Below are 22688 nucleotides of genomic sequence, written 5' to 3' on the forward strand. Positions count from 1 at the left end.
TGCGTGACTCTGAGGAGAAAACTGCTTTCATTCTCTCTGCTAAAACTTGGAAACACGCTTCACCCCTCTGGCCTCAATCCAATCATTGTTGTTGTTATTAGGAAATAGTTGTTTTCACTTTACTGGTTAATGTTGTAAGAATTGCTTGGGAGTTTCAGCCCTTACAGAGAACGCGTACAGTAGCAGCAGTAGTGTGATTCAGTGTTTCATTACCCCTTGAGGAACTGTTGGAAGTGTGTGTGTGTTTGTGTGTGCGTGTGTGCGCATTTAGGATGCATGGACTTGCACATGCCTTACGGCCAATGTAAACAAAGGCTAATGTAATTACGGAGTGGGCGTTGTAATAAACTGTAACTAAGATGATTGCGTAGCACACAATGATCAGGATAGTTAAGCAGTGATGTGTTATTGCGTTATGTGGCTGGTTGTAGCAGGACTGATTACTTTGTCATAATTGTGCCTTTAAACCGGGTTCAAAACCTGAATGTGAAGCTGCTGAAAAAGGACGAGAAATTAGACAAATTATGGTATAATCCCTTTTTTGTGAAGGTAGGTAGAGTGTTTGTCTGTGTGTGTGTGTATACATACATTTTTGTGTGAATGAAGGCCTCAAGTGTTTTTCCTCTTCTTATAATAGCGCTTCATAATTTTGACTGTCAAGCAGTGCCAGTCAGTACGTGTGATCCGCCATGTCAGCACACATCCATGTTGCATTACGTATGTCTCAGTGTCAGTCATGCCTTGATGTGTGTACCATCTAGGATACAGCACCCTGACATCACTACATTAAAGGGGGTCATTATATTTCCCCGACTGCCACCGAAAAGTGACGTTTTTACAAAGTGACAAGTTTACAGTTTGATAAATCAGATTTTTTGTGTTGTGCATGGGGAGTCATGAGATGGAAGGATGGGAGGAAGAGCTGGGTTGTCTGTTGGAGGAGGAGGTGGAGGGAGGAAGCGCTGCCTGTCAGCGACGCCCCGGCCCTGTCGTCTAAATGATGCTCCCAGGCAGCGGATTCAGATCCCATCCCCATTAGCATTTAATTTCTCTCTAATCCTACACACAGTCTCTGCCGCTGCATGGTAACAAGGGCCGCTTTGCCACGGCAGCGCCAAAACACCTCTGAGAGCAATCTGCATCGCGCTTCGCCTTTTATAGCTCGTGCCCTGTCGTAGCCATCATTCTTGCTTGACAATTAAGACCCTCAAATCTAATAGCAGTGATATTGGAATTGCAGCAAGACCCTTTTGAGGCCATGTCATGGGAAAAAAAAAAAGAAAAGGGATGTGCTTCCCAATACAGCTGTCAAAGCACAAGGCCCTCGCCCGTTCATGCCCGCTAAATGTTTCTGATGCACACACACGCACACGCACACGCACACACACACAATAGGAAGGGGGAATATGTTGAGTCTTTGGCTGTGATCTTTGTAAAATGTGCTCTCCGTGCCCTCTTATCCAACTCTCCAAAGACTTGTTACAGCAGCTTTTGTTTTCTCTCCTACCCTCTCTCTCTTTCTTTGTCTCTAAATTTCTCTTCATCTTTTACTCATTGATTCTCCCTGGTGTGTCAGAGATGCTGCTTTCTGTTTTATTTCATTTCATTCTTTTTTATTTTTTTTCTCCACTAGCAGCATTTTTATAGATGACGAGGCCTAGTAGCTTGGTGAAGTTGTCCCTTGGTGCTCTATGAGGACAGTTTACGGGAACATTCACTCTAATGGTTGCAGTTAAAGATTATCGTGGGTAAAATATTTTGTTGGCCTAAGGGACACAGCAGTTTTCGAGCTAAATTACATAGATGACATTTTGTAAGTGTGGCTGCCGTTGGTCCTGTCGCAAACTGTGCTTTGTCATGTGTCAGGCAGCAGGGTGCCAAAGTGAAAGGTGGATCATCTTTTTTTCTTTTTTCTTCTTTATAAAAAAAATTACATTTGGAAGCTTTTGTGTCAACAAGTGCTAAAAATGCCCTCAAGCACACTCAGTCTACCAGCTAATCTGTAGCTGGCCTTTACCAATAAACCATTTAAAATAACAAAATCCAACAATTAAAATATCATGTTGCTGTCTGATTTTTTTCATTTCAATATCTCTTTGTCTGTCACTCTTCTGCAGACTCCAGCAGAGCAGGCTAAGGTTCGAATGCATTTGGTCCTGCAGGCTGCGGGTAAGTGGATAATATTAATGTGGCTCAGAAATGTTGCGCCCTCATGTCGGGAATCTGTGGAAGTATGTAAAAATACTTTGCAGTGCTGCACATCTGTAGTCTGACAGTACAGTACAGTAATTTCTATGCAGAAGTGGGTATTTTCTGTCACTGTAACTCATCAGTCTAGGGATGTCAGTATAGGTCGGTCGGTCCACTGTCAGTCTCCCTTTTATTAATTGAAAGACAAATAACCCTTTGATAGTACTTAAGGTTAAACACTAAAGCAGTGGATTTACAAATTATTTACAAATTATTTAAAACAACGCAACATTCTTTTTTGTTGCTGTTGTTATTTTTATTTTAAAGTGATTATTGATCATTTCTTGAGATTACCACTGACTCTTCCCTGTAGGAGTCCTAGAGACCAGTTAGCAACCATCTGGTAACCATCCGTCACCCAGTGAGAAAAAAATGTGTGTTCCCCAACTTGGTTGCTGGCAGTTGCTAGTTGAAAATGATTGTGAAGAGGTATATGTTCTTGAAAGCTAGATTGCACTGGTTGCAGATTGTCACATTCGACCATAGATTGCATGGAAGATGCAGACTTGTCTGCAAAGACTCGAAGTCAAGCATTTGCCTTCAAAATAAAAGTTTAACATGTCTTGACCGGAGCAGTGTGGCACAGTTGTAAGGCGAGTGTTCTCTGTTTCTGGTTTGTGTCACAGTTTTTGTAGTTTTTCAACTGCTCCACAAGTAGTTGGCAACAGTTTGCAGACAAGTTGTTGTCTTCCATGCAAACACTGGCACTTGTGGCAATCTGCTAGCGACAAAAACAATCACAAGAATGATTTAGGTGAAATAAAAACTTTTCATCTCATTTCACTCAGCAATAGGCAGCAGTAGCAGAATCCACCAACCACTACACAGTTTTCCCTCACAACTGGTGGTTGCTCAGTGATTGCTAGGTGGTTGCCAACTTGTCTCTCGGTTTGTGTGAGTGGGACCTGATGAAACCTGTGCACTGTAAAATTATTATTTGTGCCAATTCATTTAAATGAAATAGTGTGGCACCCTTTTTGATGTAGCTACATATTAAAGTCACAGCTGAGTGTTTTGATTGGTTAAATGTGCTACTTTCCCATGTTGGCCAAGTCGATTGCAGTGCCTTCAGTGGGTGAAATTCTAGTTACTGTAATAGTTGTGCTAGTACTTATAGGTAGCCACTGGGCGGCTTCACCAATGTTTAGCATTCTCAAAAATTGGAATTGGTCAAGAAAGTAGCTAACTATGTCTTTGCAATGCACTCATACGGTCTGTCCACCTTACTAACCCAGCAAATTAGCACTAGGTGATAGCGTCGGAGCCACCCTCACTTCCAAATTTGGCCATTTGCAGCTCCCAAAGAAAACTATAATTGACTAAAATGCCAAACTCAAGGCTTCGAGACAGTAGTCAAGAAACCAACAGGTGACCACTTTTACATGCAGTGATAAATATGTTAAATTAAAAAAATAAAAAGATTTTAAACACGTTTTCCAGCTGGACTGCTAAACCTTTTGGGATTAAGCCACAGTCTCTTGTCTCTCTCCACTGTGAACCTGAATGGGTTTCATGGTTGTTTTCCTCTGCACAGAGTCAAAGCAACCCTCCCCACATACATTACAACTACCTCTCACACACACAGACAAATACACACACACACACACACACACTCTCCACTTTGAGTGCTTCTGGGCCCATATTCACTGCAGCTTAATTTCAAACACTCCTCCCAGTACATAAGTCATAGATGTCACCATGTACACGGTGTATATATTCCAGTGTGTATTCGAGGGGTAGAGTTGCGAGCCAGATGTGACAGGCAGAGATTGACTGTGGAGAAAGATGTCTTCATGTTTACAGTCATACACACACACACACACACACACACACACACACACACACACACACACACACACACACACACACACACACACACACACTCACACAGCACTTCAGAACAGGGCTCTAATTTCACCACAGGAAATATATGAAAGAACGAAGCATCTATACATCATCTATAAAGCACCCGCCAGCCACATACTTAGCTCACTTAAGACTTGTTCACCCTCGCCGTAGGCCACAGAACAACACTGCCATCCCTTGATGTGATTTCACTCAGTTGAACTTTAACTTTCGGAGCCATATCTTACATACTCCATCATATGTTAAATTGGCATAGTTTACATGTGAGGATTGGTGATTTTTAACATTTATTTTGTTAAAGAATGGGAACTAGTTTAGAAATATTTGAGTTCTCTCTTTTTCTTATGCGTATTCTTGTATAGGCCCAGCTCGTTGCACTGCCACCTCAAGGCTAATGTTGTACTAATGGCGGTGAAGCATCATAAAATTGAGCATGTGGCTTTGAGTGCATTGGGTCACACTGGTGCAGACACAGGCTCAGGGCCAGACGCAGGACTAAAGGAGAGGGTTTAATGCGCTGGACATGTCTCTGCTTTTCCTCTCTTTCCTGGAGGCTTCCAGAAGAACAGTTTTATGGCTCAGTCAGAAACTGTCTCCACCATAGAGCCGAGCCTGGCCTGTATCAGGTCTTCGGGTGATCATGTCACTCATAAAGACCCATAATAAAATACAAATAGGCAAATGGTTTTAACTTGATGAAATGCTTTATATTTAATACTTTTATAATTGTTTTTATTTCAGATTTATTTTCAGCTTTTTGCCCTCAGTTTTAGTCAGTGTGCCCTTGGTAATTTCATCACATTTGTATAATTACAATTATTAGGGATGTCTTTTTTTTTTTTTTAGTTTTACTTCTAAAATCCTCTGAACTTGCAGCTGCTAAGTCTCTTGCTGCCAAATCTTCTTAATTCATCTGGCTCATATCTCTCCTTGCTCTCCCCATTTTTGCTTCTCTTCTCTCCGTCTATCTGTCCGCTCATTCTGCCTCACCGTCTTTGTTCCAGCGTTGTAAGCGGGTAGAGGGAGATAGGGATGGAAGGCGAGAAGGAAGCAGCAGATGTTGGGAGGTTGTGTGAATGTTAATGTCCTGACGTAGCCGTGGAGCTTAAGCTTCCTCCTCCTCCTTCTCTCCGTTCCTCTCTGAGCGCCCGCCAGGCTTTCTCTCTCGGGGTCTCCTGACATCCTTAAAGCCCGCGGCTCTCCTCTCCTCTCCTCATCTCTGCTCTCCTTCACCTCTTTTTCTCCATCCCCTCCCTCCCCTCCCTCCTTTTGTCCGTCTATGGACTCTCTCTAGTCAGTAGAGAGCAGATCATCCCATGGCTAAAGCGGCTCAGGCCTTTGTGTTGGGGGGCTCTGTGGACCTGTAATGAGCCCCCTCGGCTGGCCCGCTGGCCTGCTTAGCGCTCACTAGGGGCTTTGAGAGTGTGTGTGTGTGTGTGTGTGTGTGTGTGTGTGTGTGTGTGTGTGTGTGTGTGGAGCGGGCTGAGGAGGGCAACACTGGCCCCCAATGAAAGAGCTGGATGGATATGTTTATGGGTCACTTCCTGCTTGGCCTACATATCAAACACGCACACACCTACACACACACTCACAGAGTACACCCCGTATTTCCATACCAAACTTGCTTATCATAATTTAATCAATAATAAGGTACTGATCAAAATTTCAATATTTATATATGTAATAATTCTTATGCACATAGAATTTATAGTAAATGTTGCATCATAGCAGGATGCAGACATTTTATTTATTACATTCTGAATGTGATTCATCGTTCCAAAATATATAAAGAGAAACCTTTTCTGTATCTTGTTTATGATATACGCCATTTAAAGCATTTTTTTTTCATTATTATTGTTATTATATATTATTATATAGTGCTTGCTTTTCCCTAGTGTGGATTATCAAAAAATGTATGAGACAGAAAACGGAAAAACTTTTTGGAAGGCTGTCATTTCTGGAAGTTCATCTGGATTTATTTGGGCAGTGTACAATTTACATAGAGGCCAAAGTAACACTGTGTGACACCCTCCATATGTTTGATTCATTTGGATTTCAGCACAACTTATTTCTCTCCCCTGATTCATAAGTACGTCTCTTGAGCGACATACTGAGTCGTCATAAATCACACATAAATAAGAAGTATAGGAGCCTTGTTGTTTTCAAAGCTGACAAACACAAAAGAAACCACTTTATTCGATCCATACATACCTCCATTCAGACACACAGCAACCATGACACCCTTACTATATCTAATACTCTTGTTCCTTTCAGCCACTTGCTTGGTTCTTGGCTCTTTTCATAGCAGTGTCCATTTCCACTCAAATGAACATAAGTACTGTGCTCAGCAGCGGGCCTCTCCTTATCCACATGTCAATAGGGAGTGTTTGCAGAACACCCACTTAGGACCTGAGGGCCAAGGGTCATCAAAACCTCCTTCTTCCCTCCATTTGAACCTTTGACAGCAGCAAAACAAACAATCCTTAAGATCTCATCAGAGGCTTGAACTTGGAAGGGCTTCACTGGTCTGAATTAACTTCTTCTGTCAGTTTAACACCTAGCTGAAAAACCGAGCATTGTTTCAGTTTTCAACTTAAGCTATGGAGTTATAATGAAAATATATAACTCCATAGCTTAAGTTATAATGAAAACACCTAACACTTAACATTAATAAGGAATAATAAGACATATGTATTTGAATGTCTGGCCAATGTACTTTTTGATTGTAAGCAGTGTTCGTGCACATGTGTCATATTGAAATACAAAAGGCTCAAATTTGCAGCTGTTTTGTATCGATGCCTCTTTTTTAAAAAATACAGCTTTGATTAGGAAAAAAAAGCTCCAACTTTCATCAGTAATAGTGCGTCAAGTAAACTTGACTGGACTGTTCATCATCAGTCGGGTCAAGTTTAAATGTAGTCCAGATTCTTCATACTAATTATTCTGAAACTTATTGCCTTTTTATGAAATTATGTTACATTCCAAGTCAAGTAGCATTATTTTTAACAAGGACAAATCTTGATTTATTGAGTCAGTAAGAGTAACTGATAAATTCACTGTTGATATCTGTTCATGTCAGTTGAAATCCCGTGTTTACGTTTGCTTTTAATGGCGTTCTGTAAAAACTAAAATGAAATTAAGAGGCGAGACGGAGAACAAGTCCTGTTGAAGTCTCAGAGACCAGTCGTTCAGCGTTACATGTTTAATTCAGTTTTAATAAATATCACTACCGCTGCTACCAGGGTACGAAGGTGCACATTTATTTATTTTTATCAGCTTGTCTGTTGAAGTGTCTCAGTCTCTTCTGTTTGGGTTTGCGTGTCTTTTACTGAAGACGCAAAGCGTTGCGTGATCAGCGAAGCTTAGCAGCATCATACGATAGGACTAATTCATCCAGAGTAAATACAGGGTATTAGGCTTCTTGGTCACAGCAGGGTTCCCAAAAACACACACACCCTTTTTCTTGAGCTTTCTCCTTCTTTCCTCCGTCTTCCTTGTGCGTCTAGGTCCTGCTGTCCCTCCCACCCCCTCCTGCCCACCCCCTTAGGCCCTGACAGATGTGTGCTGAACAGACCACATACATGGAGGGTGTCACCTTACCCCCTCTGGAACTAAAGGGCTAATGCGCCGCATTTAGGAGGCTGCCGCCCTTTGTTCTGATAGAATAAGAGGTGACGGGGACTGGGCGATGGAGGCGAGACCCAGTCCTTTTTTTTTGTTTTTTTTTTTTGTTTTTTTTGTTGCCTCGCTCAAATACATACCTTTTCTTTATAAACTTGGTCTTTCTTCGTTTTTTATTATCTCTACTGTTATTGCCATCTACTTAGATTGAGCAATCTGCACGCGATTGCAGCACAGGATTTGTTAGGCGGCGAATTGTAGTTATCGCATTATCCATCTTCATCACCTTGCTGTCACTCCAGTTGTGGCAACACTCTTTGTATGACATGACTGAAATGATTGTCACAAACACAAGTGATGACCTTCATTTCAAAGGGGATTTTCTCTGTAAAAACACAAGGGAATTACCCTGTAATAACTCCTAACTACACGTTCCCCTTCGCTCGCATTCAGTCTAAATGTATGCCCGTTTACTATTACTAGGGTGCTCTGCAATCAGAATCAGGGAATCTCTTGGTTTAAAACATTATAAGCAATTATACATAATGGTTTGATTTAAAGACAACACTCTATGCTTTTTGTAATTTACTCTCTTGTTATAACAGTCATGTTTTGCTTTCCTAATTTAACAATAAAAGTTTGGTCAAAGAATAGCTTCTTAAGTGATATTTGCTCATGTTTTAAAAGCCTTACTATAACATTGTATTCGTTTAGTGGAATTACAGAGAGTGTAGTTTGATATACAGTTTGGTTTCCTGTTAGTGTGATCATAAAGCTAGAAAGGTAACAACATTGCTTCCAGCGTATTCAAATAAAGGAAACAATTACACAACTGCAGCAGAAATCTCCTTTGCATCTCTGCAGGAATGCATCTCCTGTTGTCCTCTGAGAGGATAATGGGACAAGAGTGTCCTGTAATTTAGTCTCCGTAACCATTGATCAGCTGGATTTATGTGCCATTACCTCACTGTTCCAGTCAACACTCGTAATTATGTCTCTGAGGCAGAGGGAGCGAGAGAGAGAGTGAGTATGGGGCCTGCACTTATACAAGACCCCGATACCTGAATAAGATTTTTAACAAACAGCCCCTAACACACACTGATAACCATGTGATCGGTGGAAGGGTTTGTCAAGCTCACTTTAAAAACTATACCATATAGTGAGCATCCACAAAACCCCCTCGAAAGAAGTGCACATTTTAAGGGTGTGTGTGAATTTTAAAAAGAACTGGATGTGCGTTCATCTATACTTACGAGTAATCTCTATTTTCAATAGGAAGTCTTTCAGGTCAGGCATCTGTCAGTCGTGGGGAGGGGGTATGATTGAGCAAATGACTGCACGGATACGAGGTTTATGTGCCAATTGATTTTTGGTTTGTTTTATGGGTATAATAAACGCAGGTCCAACTGCATCCTACGCTTTTTCATGTCCTGCTTTCTTGCTTTTCCTGCATTGCCATGGTACGGGAACAGTTTATCTGATTTAACATTAAAGCTACGGCAAAAATTCAACAGCAACACTGCAAAACGCGAATGCAGTCTTAACTTTGGCTAAATGATGAGTTCTCTCCACCTTTAAAGAATAAGCATTTAAGGATTTTGAGAAGAATTTGGTCCTCGTGACTGCTCCTCTACAATAAGTTTATCAACTTCTATCAACCTCACTTATTTTAACAGGAAGCTCTTCATCAATCGGTCCAGAGCTTTGTGTAACGTTTTCATCTTATTCATTGTTTTTATTGCGCTTTAATTATTATATTTTTTTAAATTAAAAGGTATACATACACTGTATTAATTGTTTATTTAAGTAAAATGTATCTGGAGCTTTTTTGATTATCGGTGCAGTCTTTAAACAGGAATCTACGCTGGTTTTTTGAGTCATTTCTTTGTCAGTTTGCACCCCTTGCTAACTGTGGACATTTTTTACAAGTTGTCAATATTTTGTTGTCAAACATTTAATCAAACAATATTTTCAACAAACCCGTCATGCAAATAACTGGTAGGTGCAGCGGTAACTAAAAATAATTGGCTACAGAGGAGATTAACTGACGAATGGATCAGCAGATAGTCACTTGTCAATTATTTTGATAACTCTGTTTATTGACGTGAAACACATGCTGGTTAAAGCCTTCAAAACATGGAGATTTGCTGCGTTTTTCTATCTTAACATCATTATATATTCAGTATTTTTCGGTTTGAGGAGGGTGTGGGTTGGACAAAACATTTGAGGTTTTCTTCTTTTACTTTCTGGAATTGTACTGACTAAATAATTACTTCATTAGTTGAGAAAATATTAGGTTATTTGGATGCTGGGGTCCACAATCGCCTTTATTTATTGTCACTTATTTTAGCCTTACTTATCCTTCTCTGTGATACTGAGGGTTCAGGTTGTCGATACTACTTGTCAAATTAATGTACAGCTTTCCTTGCCCTGCCTTAGGGAGTAGTATATACTGTACCAGACAGAGCCACTTAGAGGAAGTTCTCTGATTCTTTGTGTGTGTGTGTGTGTGTGTGTGTGTGAGAGAGAGAAAGAGAGTAAGAGATTGAGGAAAGCTTTGTTTTTCTTCTGTGGGCAGATTTCAAACAGCATCTGGTGAGCTCTTGAAAAAGATCGTTATGAGTGTGTTCAAATCCAAACTGAATCATTATTGCACCCTCCTTCCTCCTCCTTTACTTTTTCTCCCCTCCTTGTTGTTGGTGTTTGGAGACACATGGTGATATCTTTCCCTCCTCCCTCCCGCTCTAACTCTCTCTTTCTCTCCTCTCAACATGTAGGCATTTCCATAACAGAAAAGGAATATTTTTAATTTGCTGTTTTCCATAATTTTGCAACATATGGTTTAAACGATTTTGATGCAAATGTATGTGCTAATTATTTGCAGACGAGCCTTAAACAGGCCAGCCATTGAAGTGAAATGAAAGCAAATTTGCAATCACCTTAAATTTTGCTAACCATTTACTGTTAAGTAAACTTTGCTAAGTAATTTAATTACCTTGGACCACTGGCAGGCATTCAGGGCTTTTTTTGGAAGATGGTGGAGAAGTGAGGCTGAATGCAAAGAATGCAGAGCGTGAGAGAAAGATTAGAAGGAAAGAGTAAAGACCGTGTGTAGCAGCAGTACTGCAATTCTCACCATGTGAAAGGTATTGCTGCAAAAGATTTTGTGTCTAGGGCATTTTTTTTTCTTCTTGCAAGGGAAGACGGTGGAGAGGTGAATCTTTTAGCAGGTCGTACTGTGATATCATTTGGTTTTTAGGATCACCCCATCTCCTCACTTTGTGTTTGTAAATATTTCTGCAGGCGTTTAATAGATGTAGCTGTCCAATTGGCCCTGGATTAGACATAAATAGATTGCAGCAAAGTGTTGACCTGTGCATTCCTGCTTTCGTGATTTGGAATAATTTCCACCCTGTGACACACTATTCTTCATGTTAAGGCCGGGGCCATACAATTATGCCAGAAATGCAATCGTGTTTTGGCTGTTCCAGTAGCCGTGGTTGTTAATCATAATTGTTGGTCTCAGTGAATTTATGCAGAGTGGGATAGTGCTACTTCGGCAACGTGGCTCTACATGCGTGCTGGGTTTTTGAAAAGTACTTTACCTGCAAACCCCCTCCCCCTCTGCTATGAACTGAAGAGAAACAAACTCTGTGATGTCATTAATAACATCACCATGTTACTAAGCATTTGCCATTTGATGAATCATGTATATATATATATATATATATAGTCAGATTTTAACACTCTCCAATTTTCACATGGAAATATTCAACCGCTTTTTTTTCTAGTCGTCATTCCAACTTTGGAATGAGCGTAATTGTTTAAATGAAGATCGGCTGTGTTGAAATTTCATGCAGGTTATTTGTGTGATCTGAATCGGCAACAAAACTGTCCAGTTGGACCGACGTGTAGCCTGTCTGTAGCCTCGGCCGGTCTCGTATCACAGGCCAGAAAAGGTTCATAGGTGAGGTGTGTTTGAAATTAAAAAACGCTCATAGGCCCGAATGTGTGTTTGTGATGTTTCGCTGCCTTCTGCCCAGTGCAAGCCGCAGCCCAACTGTGACCGTGAATACAAATAAGCAGATACAGAAAATGGCTGAATGAATGTTCGGATGGGAGGCTGAAACAACCTTGGATTCTGCACACATCCAGCTGCATTCTTTTGATAGCCGTTTTGGTAATTGAATAGATAAGGTGTATTATTTTTCCTCTGGCCTGTAATGGTATTTATCCATGTAGATTGTTTTGGTTAAATGTCCCGTTTTGGAGATACTTTAATGTTTGTATCGTCATCAAAAGTAGATTCGAAACCAGGCTGATATGATTTGTCAGTGAAAAGAAAATGGCTGAAACAGCTTACAGCATGGTTTTATGTTTAACAGTGTCATGATTAGTGGAAGGAAATATTGCTGAATTAGATTAAGAGAAGGCAGACATGTCTACAGTGGCTGTTTCCAAGACTGGGTAACAGTGCATTCGATAACTAGCACAGGTCAAAGGAACAAGCGTCAAGGGTTGTTTGATGTCACTTAAATCTAATCTAAACTGTAAGTTGGGCTCCAGTCACACATTGCTAGAGACTTGTTAGTTGTTGGCAAGTGCAGACAACTCTGTCTCCCATGATGGAAGCAAGTTTTTATTGCAACAACCTCAAGCAGACGCTCAAGGACTGGTTTAGAAATGCATATTTTCCCACAGCAACTGGCGGTTGCCAGGAGTTTGCCGACTGGTCTCTAGACATTTGTGACTGAGATCTTAGGAGAAGAAAGACATTTATTCAGGAGCTGTCTCAATATGGATGAATACATATACAGGCTAGAGGAACTAAGGTGGCTCAAGAGTTGGGTGTTCGCCTTGTAATTGGAAGGTTGCCGGTTCAAGCCCCGGCTCGGACAGTCTCGGTAGTTGTGTCCTTGGGCAAGACACTTCACCTACCGCCTACTGGTGATGTCAGTCTGCCCCAGGGCAGCTGTGGCTACAACTGTAGCTTGTCTTCACCAGTGTATGAATGTGAGAGTGAATGAATAGTGGTATTGTAAAGCGCTTTGAGGGGTCCCGAAAAGGGCTATATAAATGCAATCCATTATTATTTATCAGTGGCAAAAACTCCAGAGCTTGTTAAGCTCAAATTTAGCATCTCTTCATGCCAGCATGTAGAGCCTCAGCTGTTGTGCTACAGTCCTGCATGACTGAGTCACAGGAAATGACAAATGTAAATCCAAGCAAATGCTAGTCAAGCTTTGTGTAAATGTAACCGAATCTGCCTACCAGCGCCTCCAAAGCTCACAAACAAACAAATTATATCTCATTTAATATGTAAAAGTGTAAAAACAAGTTGTGTTTTCATGGCTGCAGGCAAGAAACTGAGTATCTACTGTACTCCCCAGAATGTGCCTCTGCTCTGTGAGAGGTTTACAAATCACGCAAGTGCATAATTATGATATTGTTGAAACGAGTGCAGCATTATACAATTACACATGGCTAATTTTACAGCTATATTTAAAGGAGGTGTCGGGTGTTGTTATGGCTAACAGTGAGTGGTTTGGAGAAAAACACCGCGTGCGGTTCTGTAGCTTTTTGCAAGCCGGCATCAACAAGCCGCAGACGTGCTGGTTGAGCTTCTTGAAGCTTTACATGATCAAGAAAAATATCGAACTTTGCTGTTAGTTTTTTCATCTTTATCAGCTTGTGTAGGGGGGTTGTTTGGGGGTACGTGTACACTCGAGTTTATGCTAAACTAGTGTTTGTGTGTGTATCGATAAATGCATGTGTCTGTGTGTCACTTTCTGGGGTTGAGCTGCTTCTGTAACAAGCTCACCCACCGATTTCAATTAGAAGCAGTAACAGAGGATTTGCTGTCCTTTGCTATCATATGCAACCAACAGCCAAAGTTTTTTTTATTTTTCCCTTTTCTTTTTCTCTCATCAATATGTCCTCCTCTGGTAATAAATTTGAAACAGCTTCTCTCCTTTCACACCGGCGAAGCTTCACAGACACACACACACACACAGGAAGGCGAGGCTGGGATGGAATTGAAGTAATAAAAACCCCTTTGTTTTAGTTTGTATTGGACCATTCATCATCACTTTATTTAATACGAGGCTGTAATTGTGCCATCCCCAACCATCACTAATGGCTGTGTTCGTCTGTGTTTGCTTTGTTGATGGAAATGAATGAAATTAGGATAAACAACCGCAGAGTCGCGTGTAATCAAGCCCTGATTAATGTACCAGCGTTTCAGCGCTGTTTCTCATTCCACAACACCTGATATCTTTCCCATAAACAAATTGTGTTTGTCTAAATGAAGAAATTAAATGACGCATTTGATGAGTTTATGATTGACCCGGTCCGGCTCGTGGCTCATTACTCTCTGTCTTTGAGGCCAAGAGGTATGTAACTAATGCTCTGTCACTTCCCACACAAGGATTTATCACCATTACTGATTAATGGCAGCCAAACAGCATTTTAATAATTTTATGATTGTAGTTTCTGGCAGTCGCAGAGAAAGATCTCGAGAGAGAGGGGGGGGATAGAAAGGAAGATAGAGGGATTTGGGAGGGAGGAAAATAAGGAGTGGGGATGGAGTGTTTAGAGGAAGAGGGTCCAAAGCAGCAGAACGTGTTCATCCCCAGATTCAATGTTTTATGCAGTCGCGGGCCAAGCAGACAGAGGCATGATTATGCGCCGCACGAACATCCCCGTGAATCTTTTTCTTGTTCTTGAAAAGTATTTTCTGCATGTTTAATGAATTTCTCCCCCCTCATTATTACATTTACTTTTTTCCTCTGGAAAGCAACAAATTGGCAACAAATCGGTGTAAAACTCCTCAACAGTGAGCAACGGCTTCCCCCAGGGGACCAAAATGTGGAGGTGTATCAAGGAAAGGGACTGATTTTACAGATCAGGAAAAGGTAGGGGGTTTAATGGCCGGCAGAGGGAGATTATGATGTAGCTCGTGGATTAATGGCCGAGGTCCTGCGGGACACACCGATAAAAAAAAAAACTTGTCGCGATATAATCGACTTTGAAGATTGTCATTGGTATTTATGTTTACATCCCGACTCAGGACCAATTAAATTATGTCAAGCTTAATGCCTACAGTTAGCTGCTGTCTGTTATTCACTTTCATTTGCTGCTCCTGTTAAATGACCCAGCTTCAGATTTTATTCTATAAAACACAAAATCTAGCTAAATCTGTTAAAATGTTGTTTACTGCATGAAAATAACTGAACATTATTTTTGTCTGTTTATCTTTTTTCTTGTAGTTTCTTCTTTCATTTTTTCTAAACTTAAAATAATTTCAAATAAATTGCAATTTTTTTGCATTGCTTTTAATTTAGGAGGAAAACATCATTACAGGCAGTGGTGAATGTTTACTGTAAGAGCGGTTATGTTTGTGTATTTTATTTGTTTAATTTTAGATACATTTTATATTAAATCATTCTAAAAGCAAATTGTTAACGCCTGAGCACTCTTGCCATACTGCAACAACTACTGTGATGATGTACTGGACATACATATGACTAAGAAAACGAATACATGCAGATTAAAGTATTCTTGGTTTCTTTTGATTTTGCAAAACTTTAATACCTGTGAGATTTTTATTTTTTTTTTGCATCATCTCCTTTTCGTGTGCATTCATCTCATATATACTCATGCAAATTGAATATCAATGTGAATTAGTAGAAAATAATGATGCAAGAAGAATCTGCTTCAGAAACATTGAATAGCCACGTTTCCGAATACTTTTATACTTTTGTATTTGGGTATTGCGTTTGAAAGTCTGTTACTTTTTCTTAGGATTGGCTTTGCTGCTCTCAAATGACCACGTATTGGCTGTGGCAGACTTGCAGCATGCTAGCTTTACCTGGCACTGTTTGTGCTGGAGCTCGCCTGTGTTTAGTCCTCCACCCAGATCTTTTTAACAGCTGTCGTTGGCTGGCTTTGCATGTTTTTCCTGATTTTACTTGCACACTTTGTCAGTTTGAGGCCTGATCTTTATTAGCATGTCGTTCTTCTCTTCTTGTTGTTTCATGGTGTTGTAGGTGCTTTACTGCCCCCTTCTTTCAACAGTAGCACTGCAGCAAGGGAAACTATTTTATAAATAACTTAATGATGTAAAATGGGAAATTCAAGACGATCACTGTTTCTCATACAATTCTTCTACTACTGACATAAAACCATCTCAAATCAAAGGTCAGCCTTGGTACTTTTTTCAGATTGTGTGTTCAAATCTAACCACAGGAGCTGAAGGGCAAATAAAGTGTGTAACCTTTGTATGTGTTGCCTGAACTTGAAAAAGATCTGATTAGCAGGAATCTAGTCACATGCTTGAAATGTGACTTTACTGTGTAAAGTATAGTGGTGCAGTCATAAGTTGGGAATCTTACATTGTGTAGCTTACTGTACTTTTCCATGGAGTTTCCACCAACAGAGATTTTCAAATTGCTCAGATGCTTAAGTGTACACTTAACCGTTTTCTCCCTGCCATTCAGCTGAATGTTATTAGCCAAAGGTCGCTGCATGTACTACCTGCTTATTTCTTCTGCTGATTTCAGATTTGTAGCTAAATGGGCAGCAACATCTTTTTAACACCCTGAGTGTTAGCTACGTATTTTGACTTCATTTTGTAAGATTGATGCATCAGCATGTGCGCATGTGTTTATTCTCACGAGGCTGAGGAGTTAAATAGCACATGCCAATGTTCATACTGTACCGACTGGAGTGGTTTTGAACATCATGTGTTTTATTCCTGCCACACCAGCAACCTTCCAAAGTGAATGTTAGTTTGAATTAGATTAGTGTGGGTCATTTTTCCTCCTAACTCAGAGACACAGGAATAAATGCAGCATGGCTGATAAACATTTAGACACCTGTCGTCTCCAATCTCACGTTCCAGGCCTCAGGAACAGATGGAAGTCATGAGTTGTTTTAAACTTCTAATGGAGACCTAATTGTGTACAGATTGTGCTGCTACAACAATCCCAACTGACACACACACACTCACCTTATTAGTTCTCTCTCCTGTATCCTTTTACATGCTTCTGTCTCGCTCCTCTGTTGTCGTGTCACCCACATCTATATATAGAGGGGGGTTTTTTTGTTTTTCCTGTCTTTCTTCCTCTGACGCTCTTTTTTTAGCTACTCATCATATTTCAGCTACAGCTGCTCCTCAGGTTTTCCCTTACTGTCCCCTCATGCCACCGCCTTGTAGTCATTTGCAATCCACACGCAGACATAACAACTTGAACAGCTCTCCACTGTGTGGCCGATGACAGAGACATCCACCCACACTCGTTCAAAAAGGCATTACCGCCACACTATTTACAGTGGGCCTCGCACACCCATACACGCACTCATCTAAACTGCTCACTTGTCCAAGCAGCCACACCCAGCGCTCCTTCTTATGCTCATCCTACCCAAGTCTAGTGGGTCCAGTAGAAGGAGTGAAGGGAAATAAACAGTTAATTAATCCTCAATTGGCTCAATCTTGCATATTTAAGTCTAATTAGTAAACCAGGCACTAAGGGGCCCCTGGGTGCCCCTATCCTCTCAAGCAAGGCCCAGTGTACCAGAACAGAACTCCAGCCTTGTGTTTAAGGAGAAATAAATATCAGAAAGTGCATTACTGCTCTTTCATCTCCTCGTGCTCAGAAGAGGGAATTGCTGTGGGAGAATTAATGTTCATTTAATTTCCCTTCTTTCTTCCCCTCATATATTTGCATTCTTCAGGTATTTCTTGTCTCTCTCTCTGTTTCTCTTGCTCTCTTTCCCCCTCGCACTTTCATATACACACAGAGAACAGGGCCTTGTTTCATAGCTACTACATCTGCAGGACACATGTTGAGTGTATGAATATTTGTGTGAGTGTCAGCGTGCCATGAATTAGAGTGTGTTAGCTTAAAAGAAAGATGTCTGGGCCTGTATCTGCTGATGGTGAAAGTATGTTTTTCTGATGTGCTGAACATTATCCCTTGTTACCAAAGGCTAATCTGTCTCCCTCAGTTTGTTTCATGTCCTTTTAGAGCCAGTGGACAAAAGCCGAAGCCAATCCGAGCCGCAGAGCTCCAGAGCAGAGATTGATGCGATCAGCTCTGTTCATACTCAAAGGAAAGCAATCTTGAGCTGCAGCTTTATGGACATGTTTTAGCTATCTAGACGCCACATTCAAAATCCCCAAATGGCCCAGGGGTTTAAGCGACAGTCGCATAGCTGAGAGGTCACGACGGCCAAGGATGCTTTGGTCTCAGCACCTACACCGCTAATGTTTCTAAATCGACAAACGACTCAACAGGTTAAAGTTTAGGACTTAGTTTGTTCCACTGAGTTATTTGTTTAATGCAGCATTTTGTATTCCTTGTACCATTATTCGGCATTTGTCATCATATACAGTTCAGTAACACTCAGGACATTTAGATGGTTACATTTCATAGTTAAACTTGAGTCCTCAATTTGAAGGAGTAAATGGGCAAAAACAGCCCGTGAATTTTAAAGGATGCAACATGGTTCAGTGTGACACATAAAGGGTTACTTAGAGTCCAAATCTCTGCTCTGGTTGTTGTGTCTAATGGGGGGTTATAGTGATGTCTTCGCTACTTTGTAGTCCAGTAACCGATTGCTGCAGTAATGCATAAATTTCACATCAAAGTGCTGATGTACAGTTTTCATTTGGAAAGGATTTGATTCAGGGAGGTAAAATTTTTTGCTTCAGTAAGAAATCCTTGTTCTGCTAATGCAGATTTCTTTATCTGTTTTTATGTTTTTTCTCACTGTTGAACTAAGCGAGGTTCAACTAAAGAACAGAAATACTTCTCACTCCCTGAATCAACATTTAATCACCAGTTTCAACCAAAACTGGAGACTGCACACTTCATGAAGGCATGATTTACTGTTTGATAGTGTTTTGTGTGTGGCAGTGCTAGTTTTGGCTGGCTTTGACCAGTGAACCGGCGACTGGCTACTGTATAATACAAATTATCTGCCAAATACTTAAACATAGAGGCATGAATGATCACTCTTTTGATCAACAAGTAAGGCTTTTCCACTAACTACTCAAAATATTCAACCACAGGTGGTCAGATACTCATACTTATTATGTTGATTCATTCTTACTTCAAGCTATTTACTAAAAAGTGCAATCCTCAAATAGTGCTCATAGGTGTGATTACTTTCACGGGTTTACAAATTTTGTGCTGTTTTTAAATGTGCATTCAGTTCATTTTAATATTAAGTACAAAAAAATAAAACATGCCTATTTTAGGCATAAAATATTGGCGTAATTAGCAGTAAATTGTGAATTGCAAAATGTAGCAAATTAGGTTTCCTCTCCTTGTATTTTAACCGTAATACATATGTAACAGGGTCAGTTGTCAGAGTTCCCACCTTGTACACGCAATCTTGTCATTGCACGCTCTTTGTTAATACAGACAGTATATTTTTTTTAATGCTTTAAAGCCCAGTTTGCGCTGGTGCAACTCCTTAGTAAATCTGTCTCTAAAGCTTGATATAGACTTCTGCTGGAAATCTACATCCTAACTTAAAACGGAGCCAGAAACCCCTCTTAACTTTACAGCGCAACTTTCCACACCATTCCATCATTGTGGGCGGAGTTAACCTAACATGTAATTACGTTTCTTGGGAGGTGCAGGTCAGGTTATGGCGTAGGGTGAAAAGGAGGTTCTCCTCGAATCACAAATTATGAAGTAGATTCCCTACAAAAGCATAAATCGAGTACAAGTGTTTTGGGGTGTTTCGCACTAGTTGAATATGGAGTTTTTTCCCTGGATAGAAAGATTTTTGGTGCCCCTTTCAAAAAGCTTTCATCCACCCTCATAACCTCCCTCCTTGAATGTTGTTATGAAAATAATTTGGCTTTTTATTCAAGGAAACATTCTACACATTATTGTTTATCAAGTAGCCTGATGTCTAATAAGGGGATAGTCTTATTTGCATTTACTGTACATACCAATCATACTCGGTGCTTTGTATAGTTCCCCTCCAAATGTCGATTCTGAGCCAAGCAAAGCCTCTGTTTGGCTTGAAAGTCCTGCAGATGTGGGTTAACCTCACTAGCGTCACCTATTTTTGTAATCTGCTTTGCTAATACTGTAAACCTCTGATTTCCTGTGTCTCTAAAGGAGACCTAAACACACACCTAATCCGTGTGTAAGAAAGAGAGAGAGGTTTGTATACAATCTTTATATCTGAGATCGTTTGTGCTGCATTGGTGAATTAAATGTGTAATCTTGTTTCTAACAGCAGCAAACCTTTAAGTCGCCTTTCTGCGTTAAAAAACCTGCCAGGGTTTTACACACCCAGGTGTAACCTTTGACCTTGAGTTGATGGAGGTTATGGACTTCAACAAGCTTATGGGAGTCTTGATTACTCCTTCTGGAACCAGTTTACTAATAGTGAGAAACAGATGAGTTGTGAAAGACTGATGGACACACAGTAGCAAGAGGGAGGGATCCTCACTTTTGACAAAATGTGCAGTATGTTTGACTTGTGGTAGAGATGCGGAGGAAAGTGTGTGTGTGTGTGTGTGTGTGTGTGTGTGTGTGTGTGTGTGTGTGTGTGTGTGTGTGTGTGTGTGTTTTGGGGGTTGTCTCCATCTCAGGGCTAATCGGTGGGATCAGCCACCTTGAATGGGGTAGTTGTTATTCTGAATTGGCCAAGATATGTGGTTATATGATAGAGCGTGAGGGATTAAATCCCTCTACTGGCATTGTTGGGCCTTCTATACAAGTTGGCTTTTCTCCTGTCATACACACCAACACACACACACACAACGGTATGAGAGTAGGGATGAGCACTGATGATAAATGTATAATCCCCGCACACACACACACATACGCCATTAAACCCAGTGGATTACAGTTTGGGGAATTACAGTAGGGATTTCTGTTGTTTCTCTTTCTGTCTTGCTCTTTCCTCTCCTCCTCTGCTTTCACTGCCCTCGCTTGTCAACAGCCCCACTTGGCCCAGACTGCCAATCCAAAGCTTTGATGAGCCAGTGTCAGCTATTTGTTTGGCCAAGCACAAATGAATCTCTGAATAGCAAGAGTGTGAGAGAGAAAGCTGAAGTAGAGGGAGAATGGCCATCCTGGCGTGTGATAATATTGAGAAATAATCTGCCACCTTCTTACTCCTCTTTCTTTCCGTTGTGTATCTCATAGGTCTCTCATTTTCTGGCTCTCTCTTCATTCTTAACTCTCTCTGCCTTTATCTCTTAAACACAGACTGTGCCAGTGTGGGCTTGCAGCTGATTACCGGTGTAATCACTTACATTTTAGATGATCTGATAGGAGAAAAGGCCTCCAAATCATCTTAACACCCTCTGAATCCCCTGAACTCCATCTCCTGAAGACGGTGGCCAACGACTACTTTATTTTTGTCCTCAATATTTTCTTTTTTAAACAGTAGGCCTGAAAATTCTCTCAGAAAAGCCCAGTTAAAACAATGACTGGATAAGCCCATTCTGCCAATATCAGTGCTTATTTCTGCGTAATGTAAGCCCTGGATTTGCCAGTGTAAGTAGATTGGGGCACAATGTAAGTACAAGTGGAGTTGATGTAGCTAACTTTGTACTAAGTGGCTGCTTGCTGTGTTTCCGTGTGAGCTCCTCTGTGTCATTATTGAGTTTTCAGAGATTTTTGCTGTAACTTCCTGCAGCTGCTGGAACCACTGAGGTGGTTTTGGGGTTACCTTTGGAGAGGTAGTACTGACTGAGCCAAATGTTCTTATCAGTGGATGTTTATGCACATGATTTTGAATCTGAACAAGGTTTAAGGGGTATAATGTTTTAACTGCTGACCATGAAAACACCACTCATAAATCGCATTGTCATAGTAAATACAGTATTAGAACAAGTGCAAAGTTTCCCACGTGAAATCTAATTATAAAAGCATTATTTGTTGCACACTAATTGCTATAAACAGATATCCAAAACGTAAGTATTAAGAACAATTTCAAGGTTTTCTAGTCTCCACATTGATTTCAAGTTCTACTGATCAATCAAGTCTGAGCTGGCTTTCCTCTCTTGGCACCCTAGCATAAGCTTTCTCTAAATCCATAATGATACAGTGCCAATACCATCCCAATACTTTTTCATCAATACTCTTAAAACAAACATCACATCTGTAGTGCTCTTTCTTAGCATGAAGCCCTATTGCTGCTCGCTGATCATCACCTCTCTTCCTAGCGTAGCTTCAACAATTCATTTTCCGTATTTTCATGGTATGGTTCATCTTCTCAACACACTATCTTCACTTGTTAATACATTTCCATCTCTATCCTTTATTTAAACTAACCTGCTGCACATCCTTTCCAGCTTTCCAGCTCTCTGCCTGTCTGTCTTTTTTTCTCACACAGTAACTCACTGAGCCTTTTCCATCTCTCTCTTTGCTATATGTCGCACCTCCTGTCTACTTCTTCATCTCCCTAACTATCCCACTTTTTCTTTGCTAACCTCTTACTTGGAATACTTTCCTGTACTCCCTCATTCCACCACCTTGCCTCCTCATCGTCTTTCCTGTGTCCTCCCAGTCCCAATCCCAGATAAATGAGAGGATTGTATCAGGAAGGGTATCTGGCTTAAAATCTATGCCAAATCAAACATGCAGATCCATCTACTGTGGCGAACCCCTTGGGCAGTAAGGGACAAGCCTTAGGTAACATATAATCCCACAGGTGAGTCACAGATTTTTTTATTGACACATCATTTTAGGTGCAGAAATTGTATTCAGGGGCTCTGTTTTCATGTCTTACATATTTGGAAGTGTACATGTTGGTTAAATATTTTTCAGGGTGTTTATTTCAAAATTGGTCCGACTGATTTCAGAACTAATCAGATCAATATTTATCCATTTATGTTGGTTCTTTGACAATAGAGCTCCTACCATTGTCGTCATCATGTCCACACAGTTTGCTATTAGACAAGTGTTTAAAAG

At 40.6% G+C, this 22688-nt stretch overlaps 1 protein-coding gene across 2 annotated transcripts in view; it reads left to right on the forward strand.

Moving 5' to 3' along the window:
- Nucleotides 1-22688, forward strand: part of rsrc1 (arginine/serine-rich coiled-coil 1) — a 120137-nt gene that overhangs the window by 53401 nt on the left and 44048 nt on the right. For both annotated transcript variants that reach the window (XM_082502807.1, XM_082502808.1), the window contains exon 6: nucleotides 2118-2169. In XM_082502807.1, coding sequence (XP_082358933.1) covers nucleotides 2118-2169 — 52 coding nt within the window. The remainder of the gene's footprint in view (nucleotides 1-2117; nucleotides 2170-22688) is intronic.

The sequence above is a fragment of the Aulonocara stuartgranti genome (assembly GCF_965226115.1).
Source record: "Aulonocara stuartgranti genome assembly, chromosome: 14".
NCBI lineage: Eukaryota > Metazoa > Chordata > Actinopteri > Cichliformes > Cichlidae > Aulonocara > Aulonocara stuartgranti.